The 24121-nt window shown below is 36.7% G+C and overlaps 2 protein-coding genes across 2 annotated transcripts in view; one reads left to right on the forward strand and one right to left on the reverse strand.

Moving 5' to 3' along the window:
* LOC142353110 (uncharacterized) overlaps positions 1-24121 on the forward strand; it is a 576000-nt gene that overhangs the window by 89662 nt on the left and 462217 nt on the right. The window lies entirely within an intron of this gene.
* LOC142353263 (large ribosomal subunit protein mL46-like) overlaps positions 21804-24121 on the reverse strand; it is a 222247-nt gene continuing 219929 nt past the window's right edge. The window contains exon 4 of the mRNA XM_075405494.1: positions 21804-22334. Within this exon, the coding sequence (XP_075261609.1) occupies positions 21821-22334 (514 nt within the window). The 3' untranslated portion in view covers positions 21804-21820. The remainder of the gene's footprint in view (positions 22335-24121) is intronic.

Raw genomic sequence — 24121 nt, forward strand, 5'->3', positions numbered from 1 at the left:
GAAATTGAAGTCTTCAAATTGCGGAATGAGACCGAAAAACTCCACCCGAGTCGATGAGGACCCCCGAAACCAACAAAAGAGAGCCGCCCCGCTTGCCATAGCAACCGCAGTCGCTGGAATTGGACTCTTCGGTCCAGGAATAGCAATGAGCAGCGGAGGATGCGGTGGAATCACAGGAATTTTCGGCTCTTGCCAATGAACGTCTCAAAATGCTGAAAACATCGATAGACTAGCTAACAGTTTTAATAGTCTTAACGACTATGTCAATGAAATCGGCGCACAAACAGATGAGAAAATCTTTCTAGTTGCTGACGAACTTGCAAAGGTTTATAAAGCTAAAACGAAATGCAAGAAAACCAGAACAGAAACTGGAAACTAGTCGAGGAACAATTTGCAATTGTAGATCACAATCTAAATGCAATAGCAACCTGTATGGAAATTCAAGCAATGCAACAACAACTTAACTTCAACTTTGACACAGCAGCATCATTACTTCTTACACTTTATGCAGACATAAAAAGTTATCGAGCAGCCTTATATTCGTTTCGAATTAATGTTATAAATGCTATTCCTACTTTGTTTGATAAACGCCTTCCAATCTCTTTAGTACCTCGTACATCTTTGATAAAGATTCTTGATGCAGTCCATGATAGCCAAGAGAACGCCCCAGATCGTCTAACTTCGGCAATACCAATGACTGACATACTTTCGTATTACGATGCGAAACTTGTACAAGAGATTTCAACAGTAGAAGACGGACTTTTACTGACACTAGTCATTCCCCTAGCCTCTAGTTAGACAGTGTTTGAAGTTTATCGTGCAAACGTAATCCCTATGCCCCAGAAGGATTCAGTTGATGCCTTACAATGGGTGATTGAGGGAGAATACCTTGGAATCTCAGAAGGACAGATGGAGACAACAGTACTGACGAGATTTCAGTACGACAACTGCCTTGGATCGCCACGATACCGAATCTGTCACGAGACAATGGAAACCTACCTTGGATTCTCCTCGTGCCTAGCAACCCCCAAGTTTCATCATGCAATTACAGCATTGAAAATATGTGACACCGAGAAGGTTGTGTTACCCGACCCGGAACGAGAACAGAAGATTGGATACGGAATTTGGCTACTCACTTCAGCTTCAAGTGATTTTACCCTTAGTGAGATTGGTAAGGACGAGAATGGCGGACAGACCAACATTCCTCATAAAGGTTGTAACATCCGTTTAATCACATTAAAATGTGGACACAATGTTCAAAGATCACATTAAAATCAGAGCTGATTTACAAAGTTGTCAGTACCTTCCAGTAAAGAGAATTAACGTAAAATTGCCTGATCCACTAGCACATTTAATTGACTCAGTACCCAATATCAACGAGCTACCGAAATACGAATCAAGTACTGAAGCAAATCTCGATTTACTGAAGAAAGTTAAAACAATTTTTTTTATTCAAATAGAAAGTTATCCACCGAATCATAAGACGACATAGCAAAGCCTATTACCACTGAAATGAAATCATTCAAGCCACCATTAATTGACAAACTCGAATCCTGTGTCCCAATCAAGCTTTCTCTCTCTCTTTGACAATCATTGTCTTTATTGGAAACTTAGCCTTACATATCTTCTTCATGTATTTATACCATAAAGTAGCCTTTGTACGACGAATGGTGACAAACTTAGTGAAGCTTAATGGAACAAATGTACCGCTTAATCCATTGATTTCCGTGCCGAAACACCTGAAAGCAGATGTAGTCTCCAACCTCGCGAAACAACTCAAGACACCACCAACAGTTATATCGCCAGAAGACATGGGAACTCTCAAACGACATCCTAGACGAAACACCATGCCTGCAACTTCTACCATGTCACTTAAAACCATGTTCAACAATGTAAAACCATGTTCAACCATATTCAAGACCGATTCAACACAGAAGACGAACTAGATAACCCAGCTTCACCCCGAGAGGAAAGTATGCTTTGAGTCCTTGAAAGTCTTATATAGTTCAACAAGTATTATTCTTTTAACTACTAAGTATCCCTTCATTCATTCAGTTCTCCTCCTATGTGCTTTAAGTAATCAAAAAAGTGCTTCAATCCCAGAAATTAACCAGTGCTTTCTCTCACTCATTCAGCCAGTACATATGTGTTACCTTATTCAACGTTTAGGGCCTTTATTCAGCGAAATAACCTTGATTAATTTCAGTGCTAATCTTAACGCATTCTATTAGCCCTAACTCTATCTTACGTTCTCACTCTTTATTCAGCATTAGCGCATTCTCAACTCTCAAATGTCCCTTCAAAGCCTTTAATCTTGTCTTAACCCTCTTTATTTTAACCTTTATCTCAATTTGTCTTAACTTAAACTTTATCTTTTTTAAATTCTTTAATTGTGTTTAACTTTAATGCTTTCGTTCAAAACTCTTTTCTGAGAAAACATAAATTGGGTGGCTCCATCAAAAACATGTGTATACTCATAAATTCGTGCAGATTATATGCTTTATAAAAAAAATTGAAAAAACCCAGTTCCTTCTCAAAATTTTCAGGGAAAATTTTCATAAAGTCCGGTAGTGTCACGCCCCTATTTCGTTCCTCATAGTTACGTGATGACTTTCCTTTAAATATCCAGAAATAAGTGCTATAATTTAGTTCATATTCAGATAGAATTCAAGGCCATTTATAGCTAGTTTTTCCATCTAGGCCTGTAACCCCTAATTTAATTATGTTTATGAAAAACAACAGGCAGTTTACTGATAAACATATCAAGTGCCTAAAAACATATTTACGTTTTTGAGTTTCTTGAAGATAAATTCGCATAATTAGTAAATAACTTCATGAGAGATTATGTACTTGACTAAGTAATTATTCTGATAAAGTAGGTGCTAATACGGAACTTGTATATGTACTTAACAAACATCAAGAGACGTACAAAAGCCGGAAATTGCCCAACTTTTAGATCAGTAAATATTTACGAAGGACCAATACAGCCCAAGGTACAGCTCTGCGGAACCCACGAAGACCAGAACACTCGAGAACCTACTCAGAGATCAGTTGATAATAAAACTCAGAAAACTCTTTATTCCAACATTGAAACTTTGCTTTTATTCCATCATAATAATTAAAGATTGAACTGGAAATTCTTTCTAAAACTCTAAGTTAGAAGAGACTTCTTTAGAGTAAATTTCTGGCTAAGGACCCCTCTAGAAGCCAAGGCAACTAGTGGATATATCGCACATCCGAACCGCTCAATAAAAGGCTATCACTAGCTAAATTTATTCAAAATATATCCGCTAAAAACCGCACTGTGAAACACCAAAATAAGTCCTTGGAAAAAATGACAATAATTCTGTCTATTTATCTCAAATATAGATCTCAATAACACCATGGGATACATTTTAAAAGTCAGTGCGTAACATGGTTTTTAAAAAAAGAAAATTGGAAAAAATAATAACCATTCAATCAAGAAACTAGATGAAACAGGGAAAGGAAACGAAGAGCAGATAAGAATATGATCAACTTTCTGAGATAATTCGCAGCGTCGCAACAGTTGATCTCCAAAGGCCTTTGTTGGCAATTTATATTCTGAAACCCCAGAGCCAACGGCACCAAAGCAAACAAGGTCATAAACGAGCAAAAACTGGCTTTAAAGTGTCTATTTTAGTAGAAACGTGCTCATCAAACAAATGAAATGCATCAAAAGCAGAAACAACCATAGATTTTTTAAGAAGACGAAAAGGATGAAAATTGACCTAAATTAACCTATTTTTCTCATGTTAACAACTACAAACAATAGCAATAAAATCAAAAGTTCACAATTGCAAACGAAAATTTCAGCATGCACTGCCAAAAATCTTACAATCAATAAAAACCGCTAAAATGACCCACAACTGCACAATATCAGCTCTATATATGCTCAATATATGCTTAACACCGCTTAAGGGTAATTTAAGACTTACACTGAAAACTTTTTCACGCTAGTTTTTCTATCTATCGCCCATGATTATGCAAGAACAAAAATCACTATCACGAATACAATATACAAGAATTTGATTTAATCTTTTGTCTTTTTACAATTCAAAAAAATTGAATTTTATTCGTGTGCTGTCTTTTGAGATCTGTTCACACATTTTACATTTTTTCACTCCAATTCTGAAGTCGTGAGAAATTTTTCGTATTTGAGAGCTAATTTTTGTTCACATGCGGCAGTTCGACTAACTTTGTTTAAATTTTTTTCGAGTTTTTTCATCGCAAATTGTTACGCACTGATTTTTAATGTTCCTCATGGTGTTTTCTGAGGTTAATAATAGCAGTAAATAATGTGATTAATTGTCATTTTTCAAGGACTTATTTTGATGTTTCAGAGCGCGATTTTTAGCGGATATATTTTGAATAAAATTAGCTAGTAATAGCCTTTAATTGAGCGGTTCAGATGCGTGATATATCCACTAGTTTGCCTTGTATTTTAAGCTTTGTTAATGGTGGTTTCGACTCTAATGAAGTTGGCTCAAACTTAGAAGTTTCCAAGAGAATTTCCAGTTCAATCTTTAATTATTTTAGCAATAATTATTTAATAAATTTAGCAAGAAGTTTCTCAAGTTTTATCAAGTTTTATGAGATGTTAGGCAACTGATTGTCAGGCTGATTCTCCGGTGTTCTGGTGATAGTGGGTTCCGCAGGGTTGTGCCTTGAGTTGTATTGGTCCTTCGCAAATATTTACTGATTTTCAAGTTGGGCAATTTCCGGCTTTTGTACGTCTCTTGATGTTTGTTAAGTACATATACAAGTTCCGTATTAGCACCTACTTTATCAGAATAATTACTTCACCAAGTACATAATCTTTCACAAAGTTATTTACTGATTATGTGAATTTATCATCAAGAAACTCAAAAAAGTAAATATTGAGGCTTTTAGGCACTTGATATGTTTGCTATAAAACTGTCACTCTGCGGTTGTTTTTCGTAAACATAAACAAATTAGAGGTTACAGGCCTAGATGGAAAATACTGGCTAAATATGGCCTTGAAACTAACTGAATATTAATTAATATAAAGCACTTAATTATGGATATTTTAAGGAATATCATCACGTAACTATGAGGGGCGTGACACTACCGGACTTTATGAGTGACACTACCGGACTTTATGAAAATTTTCCATGAAAATTTTGGGGAAAGAACTGGGTTTTTACAATTTTTCTATAAAACATATAATCTGCACGAGTATGAGGATATAAACATATTTTTGTTGGAGCCACCCAATTTATGTTTTCTTAGAAAAGAGTTTTGGAACGAAAGCATTTAAGTTAAAGACAATTAAAGAAGTTAGGAGAAATAAAGTTTAAGTTAAGACAAATGGAGATAAAGGTTAAAGTGAGGAAAGTTAAGACTAGATTAAGAGCTTTGGAGGAACATTAAGGGTGTGAAAATGCGCTAATTTCAGAGTGAAGACATAAGTTAAGGTGAACGTTAAAAGAATAGCGGGAATTAGCACTGGAAATAATCATGGTTATTTCTTTAAATAATGGCTCTAAGCTTTGAGAAGGAGGATAAGAGGGATACTGGCTAAATGAAGGGTTTAAAGCACTGGTTTGATGATTTAAGGCACTTGTGACTAGAACTTAAAGAGTGAAGGGATACTTAGTCAGTTAAAGGATTAATACTTGTCGAACAATTTAAGACTTTCAAGAACTCAAATTATACTTTCCTCTCGGGTTAAAGCGTTGTTGTCCTTTTCGTCTTCTGTGGTAGTTTGTTCGTCTTCTATATCAAATTTGTCTGTTTCAAATGGAAGATGCGCTTTTAGTTGGACAGTTAGACAGGTGAAGGAAAACCTGAAGATTGCTCTCCCTATGAACAAAACTCATGTTTCTTGCGGAGAAGTCTAAAGTTTTTCTCTTCTGGTCGTCAATTACTTTGTCCAGGTGGTTGTCAGTCGTATTGCTGTCGTCGGGAGTAGGAACTACAGAGATGCATGTTACTCGTGCAATACTTTTCCGCCTTTTGGCTTTCCTTGAAGCCTTTATGGATTAGTGCATTGTATCATTGCATGGTAGTTACTTCACTCTATCTTTGCTGGATGATATGTTTTATGTCAGGCTGCTCACTCTGAGCAAGACCAGGAGCTTCTTTCCTTTATTGTTCTTCATTTGGACGCTTGAGGTCCTGTTCGGGGAGAAAGGAAAAATGTCTGAGAAAAACAATTTTCATCACTTTTTGCACGAGCTCTTCAGTTTTCCTTTTTCATTGTCTTTCACTAGCTTTGGCAATTTGTCTGCCTCTCGAGTATAAAATGAACGGAAACCTGTGGTGCTGTATGTGCAGTTCATGGACAGCAATAAGTTTTATTCTCTGAAAGTTTGGCTGAAAATTTCCCTCAGTGGGCAGATATCCAAATGGAACTCGATATTGTAAAACTTTTGCAATGTTTTTGGTTTTGTGACCAACTATTGCTGTTATGACATGTTATGGTGGTTCCTTTTGTTCGTTTGTCTCTGGATTCAAGCTTCTAGGTCTAGTTTTCTCAATGTGGCACTTGTTATGTGATACTTACTTGTTTCAGCTGCTCTCTATTTTTAGGTCGTGTGGTGATGTGTGTGTTTAGTGATATTAATACTAAATATGGTGTTTAAACATGTTGAAGTGTGGTTATTTGGTTAAATGGTGGGTGTGTGATGATGGGGATAGTGGTTGGGGGGGTCGAATTGCGCAGTGTTTACAAGTTTCGAGTTTTTCAGATTATTTTGCCCACAATATTGCACCATGTGCTTTAATATCACTGTTTCTGCCCTAACTATTGGATGTTGTGCGAATGGGACCAGGTTTGTCGGAAGGAACGCTGTTCACTGGTCAAGATTAATCCATCCAAAGTGTAATATGACAGCAGTAGATAATATAGTTATTGACAAGGAGAGTGGTGGTGGGACTGAGTGGTGGATTATTATTATATTAGTATTCTTTTTATTATTATCATTAGTATCTGTGTTGTTGGGGGTGTGGGCAAATCGAAGGAGGAGAAGGGTGGAAGTGAAAAAAAAGAGTAGGCTGTCAGGGAAGATTCAGTGTGACTTATTATTTATTTTTATTTTATTTAATTATATTAATAGCTGTAATATTATGTAATATTAATATTAATATAACTGTGTAAGGACTATTGAAACTGACTTTAATATTGTAGTTGTAGGTGTAATATTGACTGGTGCTACTAATATACTTCTCACATGGTGCTAGTAATATAATAGTAATTAGTATATGTCAACTTTGTTTTGTGAGGGAATAAGGGCGGAAGTAGGGGATAAAAGGAAGAATTTGGAGGTAAAAGAATAAGTAAATGTTAGTGAAGGGTGTAATTGTGTTCAGAGCGGCATTGTGTGTTTTGCGGCATGTGTTATTAGCAATTAGCGGTCGTTGTGGCAAGGTATTTAAACATCCTTGGCATTTATTGCATAGTCTGTTCTGTTTTTGTGTTTTCATTCCTGTGATTGTTCATTTTTGACTTAACACTGTAACTTTCTGCTTGGTTAATAACTAGATTGGCTCAATTTTTGAATTTTCAGATAGTTATTGCTAGTCATGGATGTTGCCCAGTATGAGGATTTTCTGACTTTTTTGCGAAGCAAGTCGTTGTCTCAATCTGAATGGATGTATCCATCATTTGTTCGGACATCTGAGGAGCGACGAGCTTATCGGGACAAAGCGGAGCATATGGTACTGGGAACAAAAAATGTGGGGACTTCAGAGTTGGCTGTAAATCGGGAGTTGTTGATGTATAAGGTGGAAGTGAAGGTGGACAGCGAAATGCAAGTTCAGGAGAAGGAAATTCCAACTCAGCAGATGGTGTCTCAGGAGTTGGCTTCGCTTCATGTCGGGTTCAGTGCTTCTGCAAAGCACATTACTCGTGTGAGGTCACAAGTCGATCGCCTGAAAGCTGCTGGGTTCTTCTTTCCACGGTCGATGGGGGGATTGCAGGCTGCTGTTGAGAGGTAATTGCATATGTTTATAATAATTATTTATATTTTTATTTGGTTTTATTTAGTTTGTTACATGTATTATTAATTGTGAAGTGGTGTCTGCTTATTGTTCAGAGCTAGTCGTGAATGTGTGCCATGTTTCGTGAAGAAGATGCACGGCAAAGAGGTGCAGTGCACTTTTTTCCGTGCAAATCTTCGTGCAAACTTGTGTGCAGAATTGGGGTACGAGTTTTACAATGACATTTATGCTGAGTATGTGGACGTAGTGTCATTTAAAACTCCAAAGTTGCTCGATGTGGCTGGTGTGAGGGCCGAAGTTGGTGGTCTGTGTGCTCTCAGTGCTCTGTACTACACTTTAACTGGTCGGAAGTCAGGTATTTGTTGTATTTTATCGCAATTTCCAGGAAGTTTAGGGCTTTAATTCACTTTTAATCGATTTATTACAGACAAGAAGGTTCCCAAGCATAATGTTCGTGCTCTACGCTTGGCTATTGTGGCCAAGATGCGTTCGCCTGGGTTCTCTTAACTTGTGAAAGACCAGTTAGGGTACTTCGTGTCAGAGTATGAGATTGCTGAGAGTGAAGATAATGGGTCGTTGGCCGAGTTCTGGGTAAAGTTTCTTGTTATACTTGATAATTCTGGTACGTGCATGTGTAGGTAGATAATATCTGAGGTTTTGCTGTTTAGTTTGTCGGTATGGCATATTTCCTCGGATGCAATGTCAATATCTATTGGCAGTATACTGAGGAATTGGGGGCGGCTGGGTGTGTTACAGGCATTCGATCAATGCTAAATCCACCGCTCCTGCTGTACTGATCCAGTGCATCGGGAAATTCATCGACAATGAGTATCAGTACCATTGTGAGCTAATCGTAGACTTTCCAAAGTGAGTATTTAACTGGTTTTTTGAAGATTGATCGTGTTTTTCATATAATTTTGAGGCTTTTCGTTCATTATAATGACATTTAAACAGGTTGGACGAAGCTGAGCGTTACGTGATTCGTTCTACTAGGACAAGGGGTCAGGCCGGTCAGAGTACTAGTGATGGTGGTACCGTAGCTGAAGATAGCGCCGATGAGAATTGACTAGTGTCGGTGCAATTGTATTCATCATGTAGTTTAGTTTCATCTATAGGTGAGTTTTTACTTATTATTTGGCAATTGTAGCTTTGATAGTTGGTTTTTATTGTTGGAACTAGGAGCTGTGGTGTGTAGGAACATGTGGTAACATTTTAATTTCGTTGTGTGACTTTATAATGACATATTTGTGAAAGTGAAGATTTGGTGATATAACGGCTTTTTTGATGTTTGAGCGTTAACTTAAATTTACTTGTAAATTATTGATCATAGACTGGTTCTAATGGTTCTAGATACTTGTCCTGGTTGTTAGCAGCGCTTGTGTGTAATTTGAACTGGTTTGGAAGAGTATTTGGTACTAATTTTCACATGTAATTTTTTTGTAATTTTTGCCATTTTTCCGCATCAGGGCTGGTGTTGCATATATGTGAATTTTTCGATTTTCATTAAACTTTGGGCAAATTTTTTGGCTTAGCCCACTCAGTAGACATCGGTGGGGAATAATTCGGTGGGGCTCCAGCGTCACTCAATTTTTAATTTGCTCCAATCGGGCTCAAAATTGGTAGGTCGCTTCAGAGGCTCAAAAAACGCTGCAGCGGAAAAATTTGGCGCAATTTGAGCATTTTTCGCAAAGTTATGACTGTTTTCGTGATCTGAACCTAGATATTTTTGGATCATGAAATTTTGGTCTGAATAAGTCGTCACTGTTCATACATTATCGGTATTGAATGGTTAAAATGGTACTGTCTGTGCTTGGTACTAATGTATATTACTGATTTATAGGGTTTGAAGCTATTTATCGGGTCAGAACACTGATTTTTACGTCCAAAATGCTAATTTTTGGGCGTGATTTTTCCACTAATTGAGCTTCTTCGAGACATGTGTCAGTCTGGTAATTCTCTAGTGGCCTAAATCAGGTGCGAATTGTTAGTACTGATATGTGTGGCTATCAGGGGTAGCATTTTGGTAGCTCTGAAGTTGAATAACTTGTGTTTTGTGCCGGTTTTTCTGTGAAATTTACTAGATTTTTATTTGTGAAGCGTCATGTTTTGTGCATAAGTTGACATCGATTGGAGATAATTGATTTTTGACAGTAATTGTTGGTCATAATAGTAAGTATTATGTTGGTAGCAACTATTGGTGCAGTTTGGTGCATGATTTGACTTTGTTATGTGGAGTTTTTCACTCTAGAATTTTGGGCTAAATTTGATCAGATATGTGCAATTTTCGATTTTTTCACTTTTTTCATCATTTATGAATTTCTATGCGATTGTATGTGTTTATTAGGCTTAGACAACTACTAGGGAGACTGAATATTGGATATGGGCTCATAATTCGGCTATTTGATACTATTTTTCTGGTCTAAATCTGGCTCCTATTCTGGCGAATTTGAGAAGAGTCTGGTAGGCTTCAGTTTTTTTCTATTATTTCAACATTTTACGTAACAATTTTCAATATTTTTGATATGGGCGGGTAGAGCTTGAGCATGCAGATGTTTTAGGCTAATAATATCGGGTTTTCGATCAATATTTCGGATTTTATGAACTTGTTCGTAAATTTTCAAAAAGTCTCCAAAATTGAGTGGCCCAGCGTCACTCAATTTTTAAAATGCTTCGATTGAGCTTAAAATTGGTGAATCGCTTTATCGGCTCAAAAAACCCTGCAGCGCAAAAATTTGGGCAGTTTCGACTATTTTTTCACGAGTTATAACATTTTTGCTGCAGTGAACCTGGGTTTTTTGAAAAGGCTCAGATAGAGGATAGGTTATTGGCTATGAGACTATGAAAAACTTGTTCAAAATGATTGATATTGCTATGGTTGGACTGCTCATGAGTAGGGCTAACTGAATTAACATTAATTGGGCGGGCATATTCAGGTATTAAGATGCATTTTTGATCACTTTTGTTGGAAATTACACTTAAATTTTTGTGATTTTCGTTATTTTGGCAGTCTTTTCTCAGCTTGTATTGGCACTAGGGGGCTGGGAGGGCATATTCTGAGAGCTATAGATGTGGTCGTGCTGGTGGTATTGTTAATTGCTGTCAGAAGTTAATAATTTCGTCTCTAGTGGGAAATAACTGAATTTTTTCTGACAAAATTGTGGCAATTTCAGAGCTTATTTGGGTTTAAGTCTTCATGGTTGATACTGAGATGAGCTGGGACTGGTTTTTATGGTACTACAAGGTTAGTGGGGGTTGCACTAGGGTTGTAGGGGGTATAGGTGGCTTTTATCGGGTCAGGTGGAGAATAAAATGACAAAATTTTTGAAGCGGAGGATTGAAGCAGAAGCGCAGTTTTCGTTTTTTCATCATTTTTCAACATATAGTTAGAAATATGGGGTTTTTATGGTTGTTTGAGTTTGTACCATGTAGGTGGCAGCTGGGAGTAGCTGCTGGAGGCAATTGGGACAGTTTTTGGCATATTTTTGAGATATAATTTACACTACATTTTAATCAATTTTAACGCACTTTGGTACGGTTCGGAATTTTTGTCATAACTCAACTTTTATTGATTTTTGACGGGAATTTTGGGTACTGGGATGTCAAGCGTGAGCAGTAGAATGGTCTAGGGCTATAAAATGGGTCAATTGGGGGTTTTGTTGTGGGAGTTATTGAATTCGAGCGGATTCGAAAAGTGTCAAAAATTGAGGGCTCCAGCGTCACTCGATTTTTAATGTTCTTCCAGTCGCTTTAAAATTTGCATGTCGGTTTCTCGGCTTGAAAAACGCGGCAGCGCAAAAATTTGGGATGATCGGGGCATTTTTCACAATTTTATGACTATTTTTCTGAGGTGAACCTAGGAATTTCGGAAGGGTCAATTTTAGGCTAAGTTTTTGGTACTTAGACCGGGTCGAATGGGGTCAATAATAGCTTGAATCGCTTCTACTGGATAAGGGCTTTTCAGAAGAATAGGTTAATCCAGGTTCAGACAAGTAGTTCTGGAGATATAACAAAATAACTTGGATTTGAGGTCAAAATTTTTCGAATTTTTGGCGATTTTTGGACTTTAGGGCTAAGTTACTCAGGCTTGTTATGCTTTTGGGGCAAATGAAGGGTACTGCTAGACTTTACTGGGTCTGTACATGCTAATGGATATAGATGGTTATGGGTAGAGGCTCGAAAACTTGACATATAAGCTCAAAAATGATGTTAAAATCCAATTTATCATAGCCACTGGCGAGTTTTGGAAGACTTAAGTGTGAAATTCCTGCATCTATTACTATTTCTCTCAGTTCATAGAGACTTGCTAATACGGATTTGTATGTGGGTTTGTGATAGTATCTAGATTTGGTTACTAAACTGAAGATATAACGTTCAGAAATGGGGTCGAAGTAAATTAAAACTGAGCCAATATCAGGTGGATATCTAAGTCTAATTGCACTTGGGGCTACTGGGTACCAGCTTTTGACTTGTCGGGCTAATCCCTTTGCCATTGCAAGGTCTACTGATATACAGTGTGCGAAAGAGTGTGGAGAGTATAAGATATCTGTTGGTGAACTTAGATATGTTGCATTTATTTCTTGACTAAAATGATTTAAGTTCTGATTTGAAGAACCTGGTGAAGAGTTTTTTGTTTGAGATCTGGTTACTGGTTTCTTTGCTGAACTGCTGGGCTTTTTCCCTGAATATTTTGCTATACTTGCTCTAACTTGATCTAGTTTTGTCTCTCTACTTGGTGTATTTGACTGTTTTGCTGCTCGTGCTGATGCTTTTATTGCTTCGCGTTTTTCTTCTTGTTCCAGTCTGGCACGTGCGTTTTTTGGTCTAGGACTGCCAGATCTTCTGACTTGGTTGGTTAGGTAAGGGTTTGTTCTATCTTCTTTATGCAACATGATTTCTCTATCGCATTTAAATCCGCGTACATTTTTTTGCTGTTGGTAGTCTAGTGATTTGAATGCACTTTTCTCTGGTTTTCGTTTAGGATTATAAGGTCGCGCTCTTATTTTTCTGTCAGTTAACGCAAATTGCTCTTCGTGTGTTTCTGGAGGCGACTCACTATCGAATGGTTCTATTGACGGTGGCTGGTGAGCTGGTAGAAACATTTCGTCATCTGATGAGGATGATACGAGAGGAACACGATTTTCTGGTTCTTGCTGTCGAATTTCATCACCAATTAGTGGATCAACCGGTATTCTTGCTATTTGATAAGCATCTAGTTTCAGGTCAGCTAGGTTTTCGTCTGAACTACTATTTTCTTCAAATAAATTAGGAATTGCTTCATCTGAGCTTGAAGAATCAAATACTGGAAGATGTACTGGAGCTGTTCGTGGTCTAACTGCTGGTGTTACTACCCTTGGTGGGGGCGGTGGTGCTGCTGGAGGTGCTGCTGCTTCTGGTCCTGCTAAGGGTCCACCTAGTGGGACGTTTATAGTCACTTTAACTGGGTCTCGTTTCACTGTTTTTGATTGATGGATTTCCTTTTCCTGTTCATTTTTTAGTTCCTGGATATGTTTATCAAACAAATCTGGTTCCATGTGTTGTTTTCTAGATGGATCAGGTTGAACTTTTACAGGGTTGATAATCTCGAGGTCTTCAGGAGTTTCACTTGGTTGAATTGGTTTCAATCTGATTCGATGAACACATCGGGTGTAATTCGTATTTACTTTTCGAATGATGTAATTAGAGTCAGTAAGGGCTTTTTCCACTTTATATAGCGGTAGCCATTTCTGAACTTGGGAAGCTATTATTGTCGATTGCTCCAATAGTTTAGGATTCAATGGTAAACAGAATGATTTTTCCGGAATCGGTTTTGCTGAAGCTTTTTGATCATAATACTTTTTGTATTTCAAGTAAGCAGTCGTCAGTTTTTCTTTGTTTTCCCCGAACTTTTGCATCATGGCATCTTGCAGTTCATTAACAAAATCAGAATTTACTGCTACTGCATCCATTACTTTTCTGGAGAACCTAATGTCGAGGGGATTTATGGGTTCTCTGCCATGGAATAAAGTTGAAGGACAACAATTTGTCGCTGAATGATATGAAGTATTATGAATAAAAGTTGCAAGAGGAACATATTTGTGCCAGTCTTTCCATTGTTCCTCAGTATTGAGCTTTAAAATTCGTTTTAGTGGTCCGTGAGATCGTTCTACTGCTCCAATAGTTTGAGGGTGCTTTAGTGAGGCGTGCTTCAACTTTACTTCTAATAAACTTGCTAATTCTGACATTAATTCTGAAGTAAAATTTGTTCCTAAGTCACTAAGTATCGTTTGAGGAATGTAGCTGTGCTGGAAGAACACCTTTACTAGTTTTCGGGCTACTGTGTCAGCGTATCCATTCGTTAATGGAACTGCGAATAGGTACTTTGTGAAAACATCTATTCCACTCAGAACATACTTATATTGTGATGACTTTAGGGGGCCTACTAAATCAATTTGTAGCATATCTCCTGGATATGATTGTAGAGAACTGACTGGTTGTAACTTTGGTGTGATGTGACTTTTTGGTACTCTGTTAAGTTGAAGACAAGTGAGGCAGTTTTTAATGAAACTAATGAAATGTTCGGTAAAACCTGGATAATAGAATCGCTTTCTAAATTCCTGAATTGTTGCTTTGATGCCTAAGTGACCTGCTGTTTGTGAATTATGGAGCCTGTATATAGTCTCTTTCCACAAATGCTTAGGTACACAGAATTGTTTATGAAGTACTTTTCCAGTATCATCATAAAAATTCCGGTATAAGACATTCCCTTCAAGAATTAATCTGTTTAAGTGTTTGTGATACTTTTTTAAATTTGTTGTAGCATACTTTAAATCTGGTTGTTGATTATTTTGTTGAAGCCAGTTTATTATTGTTCTAATGTCTGCATCTTTTTGCTGTTCGTCTGCTAAATTGAGGCTAATTAAGTTGTCTGTAAGATCTGGGAACTCATCTAATGGATTTGGATACTCAATTAAATTTATTTCTTGTTTTCTTTTAAGTTTAAATAGCCCTTGAATTTCTGTTATTGGTACATTACTTTGCCGTTTTATGTAGTCCTCGTAATGTCCGAGTTTTTTGAGGAAGTTTACTTCATCGTTATTTATTTCGTCACAGAGATTGTCAGTATCAAATAACACGTTCAGTTCAACATCGGGGTTTTGTGCTTGTATCAATTTCTATTTCTCTAACTGGAATTCTATCTGTTAATTTCAAACACATTGTTGCTGTTTTATCATTCTCCATTTGAGAGAGAAAATCTGCGGCATAATTAGCGCGTCCAGGAATATGAGCAAGTACTATGTTAAAGGCAAGTATTCGGTCTCAACAATTCCAAAGTGATGGCGGTATTACTTTTGATGGGAAGAATTGTGTGAGGCTTTTGTTGTCAGTGAGTATAATTACTTGTTTACTTGATCCCCAAATGTAGTGCGAAAAGTAGTCCAGCGCATAATACAAAGCTAGGAGCTCTTTGTGATAGATTGAAAACTTTAATTGCGTAGCATTAAACAAATGCGATCCAAACGATACGGGAGCGTATGTTTTCTTTTCTTTCTTTCCAGTTTCGTTTACATAGTCTTCCACCATTAGTACAAAACCTGCACCGTGGTAACAAGCGTCACAAAGAATTACATACTGCAAGCCTGGTTTTGGCAATCGCAATGTTACATTTGTTGCTTCCATTAGATCCTTCTTTATTACTTCTAATGCTTTTACATGTTCTTCTGTGGTTTCTATTACTGCATCCTTCTTCAGGAGCTTGTAAAATGACATTAGTTTTTCACCTAGGTTAGGGATGTAATTGCGGAAGAATTGCGTGAAGCCAATTAGTCGCTTTACTTGCTTTGTTGTTTTCGGCATTTTAAATTTATCAAGAAATTTCGTTATTTTTGCTTTTTCTGGTGATATTCCTTCTGCACTGATGTTATTTCCAAGGAATTTCATTGCATCTGTTGCTATTTCACAATTTTCGGGCCACAGTTTTAGTCCGGATTGACGTATACAGATAAATATTTCTCGCAAAGAGGGTACCAATTGTTCATAATTTGTTACTGCATTTCCGATATCATCCATAAACTGGGTACAATTTCATGAAGCTAAGCATGGGTCCAAGTAATGTCTAATAAAAGAACTAAATCCTGTTACTCACTTTTTCAATCCTTGTGCAAGACATTTATAAGCATAAGTTCTCGAAGCAAAGTTAAATGCTAGCAGTTGCACTGATACATCGTCTGCCATTTGCACGCAGTGATATGCTTGAGAACAGTCAAGTTTGGTAAACAATTTTTTCCCGGCAAAGTAATTTATTGCGTCACTCATGTTCGAAATTGGGAAACTTTTATTCACATAATCGTTTTTCAGCAAATGATTTACTTTTCTCAAGTCAATTAATAAAGTCTTCCTGAATTTTTTCTTTGTGCGAAAAGTGGACTACTATATCTTGATTGAGACAAAGTTGTTATCAGTCCATAGTAATGCATTAATGCTAGTTCTACTTGTAACTCATTTCTCAAATGGACAGGCGTTGGAGGGCCTTGTTCGTAAATTGGTATGCTTCTTTCTGGAGTTAACTTTATCTTTAAATCTGTATTATATCCAACATCAAATCTGTGTTTCGCAAAGATATCACTGAATTCAACTAGTAGCTCACCTACTACTGCTTTTTGCTCATTATTGAGGGCCGATTTTTCCCACGGGAATTTGCTCAAAAAGGTTATTTTGTCCTGATTATTACCCTTTGGATCTAATTTCTCCATTTCTTGCAGTTTTAACAATTGCTCAAATATTTCTCTCTGCAAGGGCGACAAATTTGTCGGATCTGGGCACGTTTCGGGCGTTGGGAACCACAATTTTTCATATTCTGGGGCCGGCTTTGCTGGTTGGGCCTTTCTTTTTGGCGTATCTGTGACTTGAATTAATTGATTTATTTCTGTTAAATAATTTTCGCTCATTTTTGCTACATTTATTAATTGAGGATCTACTTCTAACAACTTTTCTGCTTGATCAGACGTTAAGAACAAGAATTTGGCTATTTCCTCGCCTTTATTTATGGTAATTGGGTGATCAGTAATGTTCAAGACATAGATATAAAGGATATTATTTTCAGCAACTTTACTTAAAGAGGACGTTATTATTACTTCGCTGTCTTTTTCAAAGATTTCGTTTGGAATTATAACTCCACAGAGGTCAGTGAATGATTCTAGTTTATCGTAAAGCTTGAATTCTAATACTGCTTGTTGATTTGGTTGTAGAACTTGCTTTTTCTGTGTATAAACTCCAAATTTTTTACGTTTTACAACTCTTCTGGGTTGCTTTTCTGGCTTTATTTCATTTATTTGCAGAGTTTGATCAGGGAATTTAATGTAACTTTGTCCTGGGCAGATGCTAACTTTGTGTTTAACGAAGAATGGGTTGCCTAATATTACAGGAGTTGTGACAATTAAAACAAGGAAATCTTCTGTAAATGTTTGTGTGCCCAATTTAAATGTAACTTTAATTGCTTTGTCAATTTTAACTATGTTTCCGTTTGCCATTTTTACTTTATCTAGATCAGGCTTTTCTATTTCTGTTATTGAATTGATATTTGTAATAATAAGCTCCTTGTAAAACTCACGACTTATCACATTGGCAAATGCTCCTGTATCAACTAGTGCGCGTCTTTCTAATTCTCCATTAAATTTAACTTTAACATAGGATAATGTTCTGCCTAAAAGTGGGACAAAGCTGAATAGTTGCTGAACATGTGGTGTTGGCTTTGGTGTGGGTTGAGGTACTTGTGTTGTGAGTTGCACAGAATTATTAACTTTACCTTTATTATTATTACTTTTGCGTTTTCTACGCTTTTTGTTACTTTTATTGTAAACTGGTTCTATTAGTGTATCTAAACTAGAGCTAGACGTGCTTTCGTTATAATGATTAACTGAGTTTTTATAATTTTTATTTGGTTTTTTAAAGTTGGATGGCTTTATTAGTTTTTTTGTTGATTAAATGGAAAATTCATACCTCTCATATTTCTACTTTGAGGAATACTTGCACGATTAAACTGGTTTGCTTGCTGACTACCATATCAGTTTTGTGATGGGCTATCATAAACTATTCCCTGTCTAAGAAGGTTTTGAGGGGTATTTTTTGTTGGAAACCGATTAACTGGTCTAATAACATAAGCTGGATGAACAAATGGGGGGCTATTTGAAGGTTCAGTCCAATAATTCCGAGTTTGTGGCTGTTCATTATGATAAAATGGTCTAGGGGCATTAAATTGTGGTCTAAACTCTCGGTAATTATTAGCACGAGGGGCATACTGTTGCTGGGGCCGATAGTTTTGCTGAATTGGACGATAATTAGACTGATATTGATGGTGATTTGGTCGATAATTCTGATATTGCGGGCGGAAATTTTGTCTATAACTTCGTTTGTAGACTTGTTGTGGGTAATGTGGTGTGAAAATGTTTACTGGGCCTTGTTCTGATGGCTCATTTTTAGGTGCTGTCCTCTGTTCAAGTTTCTGCTCAAGTTCTTTTTGATTATTTGAAATAACAGTTATTGCTTTTAACATTTTATCAGTGTTTGTTTCAGTTATTTCATTAAATACGTCATCAAAGTACTCTTCTCTGTTGCACATCTCCCTTATTGCAATCTGTTGGCTAGCCAGGGTGCATAATTGATCAATTGTATCTGTGTCTGGCCTTTCTAAGAGCTTAGGCTTAAGCCAATTTGGCATAGACTTAATAAAGAAGCGCTTTATCTGTTCGTTTTTTCTGTTTTCTGACATCTGAAGGGCAGAATCTCTTGCTGCCGTCTCTCTTTCAAATCTACGGGCTTCAGGATCACCTGCTCCTGTTGGCGCTACTACTATTTCAGGTGCTGGATATGCTTTATTGCCTTCAGTTCTTAACTTTACTAAGAAATTTTTTACAGTGTCTGTTTTTGAATTAAACTTTTGATTCTCTAACTTTATAATTCTGATCTCTCTCAAGTCATCCTGCGTGAATCTATTTCTTAGAGCTGTTATACTGTCTGCGCAAACTAGTCTGGAAGCCTCTGATAGGGTTGAGAAGTATCGTAAAGCGTCTCCTTTTAAATGTAACTGTAAAAAGTTCGCTTGTTGCGCGTTTGCGATTGCTGCAACTCCGATTGCACCTGTTATTAGTTGTTCGAACTCGTTAAAATTGTCCGTTTCTGATCCGGAAAAAGGCGTGATGTTGATCTGCGCTTGTGCCATCTTGCTTTTTACCCAATTAGATTATATACTTTTCGTTCAATCAGTCTTACTTTCGTTCTAAAGTATTAAATAGCACACTTAACTTAATGGAGAGATTAAGGGGTTTTAAGAGAAGCAGTTAAATGAATAGCACAAGAATATCAGGAAAGAAACTACTGAAACCATTCGTTAATAAATAATAAAGAGAATAATAAAGATGGGATGCTTATAAACCTATTCCTAAAGCTCCGGTCGAATCGTCAGACTTATATCGTTGAAGCCGTATGGGCCGCCGAAGTCTCACCTCTAAAGAGTGCACCTTAGTCTAGGAAAATTCGTGGGGACCACGACCGCACAGGCCTTGTGGAAGCTGCACTCAGATAGGCAACAGCATAATGACCGAAGTCACTGTTTGATTCATTAACCTCCGGAGCTGGGCGGGGAAAAAAAATATAATTGTTTTTTATTTTTGTTTAAACTTTTGTTTTGCCCTCTTTTAATTAATGTTTAAGTGATGGTTTCAGTAATTTAGCTTATTTTGATGTTATCTGATAATCAGTAATGATGTTGTCAAGGTTAATGTCTCTGTCAGATTTAAGTTTGTTACGAATAAGGCCAAATTTGCGAGCTTTTTGATTTAGACTTTTTGCTGTCCAATAAATTGCAACACGTTTATCATCTTTATCTAGCACATAAATAACGATGGATTTATAAACTGAAGAGGAAAAAGCGCTTAATATCTGAGCTTGTGTTTTATTGCTGTTATGGGTGTAGTTGATGTTATTGCCTTCGATATGTTCAACAAAATTTGGGGGAACGCGACAATTATTAATAGCGGGGAGAATTTGTTCTTTATAAATTGACATAAATAAAGCACCAAAATTAATTTTACAAATTCATTTACTCACAATATCCTCGTTTGCAAAAACCCTGTGTTGTTTTTGTCCGTTGTGGCGGCTGTGGTTGAGTTTGTTCCAGTTATTGTCCACTCAAACACTTTTGAATTGTTGTTACAATTAGACCACGTAGACACAACCACTATTTCCTTTGTTACTGCTTTCTGCATTATCGTCTTGCTCGGAAAGGAAGTGCTGGATGCTGGTCTGGATGATTGAAGTCTCTTAAGGTAATGAAGTAGAAGAAGATAAAGAAAGTGTCAAAAGAAGAAAAGAAATGTCAAATTTATCAAAGAATTATTCAGAATTTCGGTCCGTTAAACTGGGAAACGGTTAATAACTCCTGTCACCATGTTACGCACTAATTTTTAATGTTCCTCATGGTTTTTCTGAGGTTAATAATAGCAGTAAATAATGTGATTAATTGTCATTTTTCAAGGACTTATTTTGATGTTTCACAGCGCGATTTTTAGCGGATATATTTTGAATAAAATTAGCTAGTAATAGCCTTTAATTGAGCGGTTCAGATGCGTGATATATCCACTAGTTTGCCTTGTATTTTAAGCTTTGTTAATGGTGGTTTCGACTCTAATGAAGTTGGCTCAAACTTAGAAGTTTCCAAGAGAATTTCCAGTTCAATCTTTAATTATTTTAGCAATAATTATTTAATAACTTTAGCAAGAAGTTTCTCAAGTTTTATCAAGTTTTAAGAGATGTTAGGCAACTGATTGTCAGGCAGATTCTCCGGTGTTCTGGTGATAGTGGGTTCCGCAGGGTTGTGCCTTGAGTTGTATTGGTCCTTCGCAAATATTTACTGATTTTCAAGTTGGGCAATTTCCGGCTTTTGTACGTCTCTTGATGTTTGTTAAGTACATATACAAGTTCCGTATTAGCACCTACTTTATCAGAATAATTACTTCACCAAGTACATAATCTCTCACAAAGTTATTTACTGATTATGTGAATTTATCATCAAGAAACTGAAAAAAGTAAATATTGAGGCTTTTAGGCACTTGATATGTTTGCTATTAAACTGTCACTCTGCGGTTTTTTTAAACAAATTAGAGGTTACAGGCCTAGATGGAAAATACTGGCTATATATGGCCTTGAAACTAACTGAATATTAATTAATATAAAGCACTTAATTATGGATATTTTAAGGAATATCATCACGTAACTATGAGGGACGAAATAGGGGCGTGACACAAATGGTTTTGAAAGTGGTTTTCAAGTCAATTCAGGGTATAGTGTTATGGTTTTGTCAATGAAAATTCTTTGAATTGTTCGAGGACTTGTACTGCTATATTTTTATGAGATCTGTTTATATATTTTTGCAGTCAAAATGGAGAGTGATTGGTCAAGCATAAGAAGGTAATTGAGCAAAAAACCAAGTGGTTTTGCGGCGTGCTTGTTTTTACTCCAACTCCAAAGTGAGAAAACGGTGTTTGAACGCTCGCTTCCTCGATTGTGGTTTTTTGTTCACATGCGGCAATTTGATTTTGATTTTCGCTAATTTTGTTCAATTTTTTTACTCGTTTTTTTTTTCTGAGTGGTTTTCCATGTCCAGTTTTTGTCCATTCTAGGTCTAGTCTTTTGGTTAGTCAATAGAAATTCGTTTAATTATGTCAAGACTTGTCCTGCTATGTTCTCTTATTTCTATATTTGTTGAGCAGATTGACCTAAACTCTTGTTTTCAGGTGCGGTATCGACTTTTGCATCCTATTTCACTGAGGCGTCGCAGATTAAAAACGGAAAATCAAATGATCAATTAGAATTCGTACATCAAATCAGACACTATAGCACGAAGTTTTCTACTTCTTAAATAGATTGACAGTTCTTCTTTTGTAATCCACGCAAAGTCTTCATTCGAACTTGCGAAATGGCTGTCGTAATTTACAAGAAAAATAAAATCGTTCACTCCCTGAGCATCGCCTAAATCAAGCTTTTGACGTGAAAATTTTGAAATTGTCCTGCACATAACAGCGCTGGGAGCGTTACTCCAGAACTTAGCCCTGATCGAAGTTCCACAATTTTGTAGTAAACATCTTTCAGCAGCTATCCTTAAACTCTCGCCTTCTTGTAAAGACGTGCTAGGCAGGTTGTAGTGTCTTTCACTGATAGAGGGGTCTTTTATTACGAGAACAAGTTTTTGACACAACTTTTTGTTGAGCGATTTTTGTTCATTTTCTTCATCTGTAAATCGACTTGCGGGTGTGAACAAATCGTACTTCTGTTGCTGTGCGATTTCGAAATCTTTGGCAGTGACTATGTTCTTGGTGCTGCTAAAACATTCCGGAAAGGTTACAAAACAAGTTCTTATGAGCCTTGGAGTGACAGTTTTTGGTCAATCTCATTAAATTCAAAGATGAACAAAGTTTAGTAAAAAGGGCATCGAGATTATAGACTCTAATATGATACTGAAAACAACAAGGAGGCTCGGTAACGTGCGTTCGCACATAATGTTCAGAGCCCGCTAATCCACAATTTTGGCTTAATTGTCTGCCAAATCAGGAAGATTCAAAAATTCAAAAAATAATGTAATGCCACATTAAAGGGCGGATAAGACCTGGTATTATAAAGACTAGGCGACAAGACACAACAAAATCAAAAAACAGCAACAAACATTATTTACATCTAAAACGTGTTTTTTAAAAACAAAATACTTAATAACAAAAACAAAATAGCGTCCAATAAAACCTAAACTAAACAAAAATAATTGGTACTTCACTAGAAAAAAACATGGGACCAGTCTTTAAAGTGGAAAAAAACAGCAAAGAAAAAATACGTTTATTTTTTGTTATGAACGACAGGTAAATTACAAAACAATTTCTTGACAACCAAACTAACAGCGGGCGTTCTCTCTACTTTCATCACGAAAGAACAGTACAAATCAAAACACTGACCTCCGTACTTTCATTTAAGTGTCATGTGTTGACATTATTAATAAGAATTATGCTAAGAGCCGAAGTCATTTTGTAATCCACTTGAATGCACATACCAATTCTGTACCAATTCCCCGTGCTATCTACAAGCCCTAAAAAATTTACAAAGGTAGCAACTTCGCATCTGCTCAAAAGTTTCCGCCTGATTTCCTACGCCCCTAAATTTCACCTAATTATTCATATAGACAGACTACTAGCAGGCCCGCAAAACCATAACAAGAAAATCATTTACACGAATAGAAGTTTTAAAAGAAGTTAAGTTTTCTGTTTCGCACCGAATCAGGCTTGAACCCATGACCCTCCTTTAACAGCCATAGTTCTCACCACTTACGCTATCTATGCGTATTGCACTTGTCTTTTGCCCTTTCTACAGCAAATTTCTGGAAGATGGCGTTTGTGAATTGCTTTTTTTTGCTATACCGCATGCTTAATGAGCGCAAAAAAAATGTGCATATTTGGAGCTAAAATATATATGATGGTAAAGCGTGTCTCAAAACGCATTTATTAATCTCGGTTGCATAATTAAGGACCCCTAAAACATGTTACGACAGCGCTGTCGACCATTGAGCTCAAATGCTACTGATACACTATGGTTCCCAAACAGCTACGTATAGCATGATTTCTGAATTTCAAGCATGATTCGTGCTTCATAAGCATGATTTGCGCTAAGGCGTGAAAAAGGTGTGAAATTCAGAAGTTTTCAGAAATCTCATTCTTATTTTGCCTGCTTAAATAGGAAAGATGGTTAATCCACTTTGTTTTTTCACCATTTGCCAAGTTGTTACGCTATGAAATGTTGGGAGTTTCATGGACAAAAATACAAAAGCAACTCAACTTGAAATCAAGATCCAGTGCACAGTATGCATACAAATGTTACTTGAAAATGAGTTTCGAAGCGCAAAAATCGAGCGGAAGACCCTCCAAAAAACCCCGAAAAACTGAAGCGCATTAGAGTGGCTCATAACGCATTTTTTTTTTGCAACGATACCATTTCCAGAAGTATAGACGAATTCTCAAAATAAGGTGACTTTTCAAGAAATGCTGTTAAAAAGTAAATTTGAAAAAGAAAAGCCAGTGTTTTCGTTCAAAATGGTGTATCAATATGCTCAAGAAGTCTTTCTGAACTA

The sequence above is a fragment of the Convolutriloba macropyga genome, chromosome 14, assembly GCF_964194025.1.
Source record: "Convolutriloba macropyga chromosome 14, txConMacr16.3, whole genome shotgun sequence".
NCBI lineage: Eukaryota > Metazoa > Xenacoelomorpha > Acoela > Convolutidae > Convolutriloba > Convolutriloba macropyga.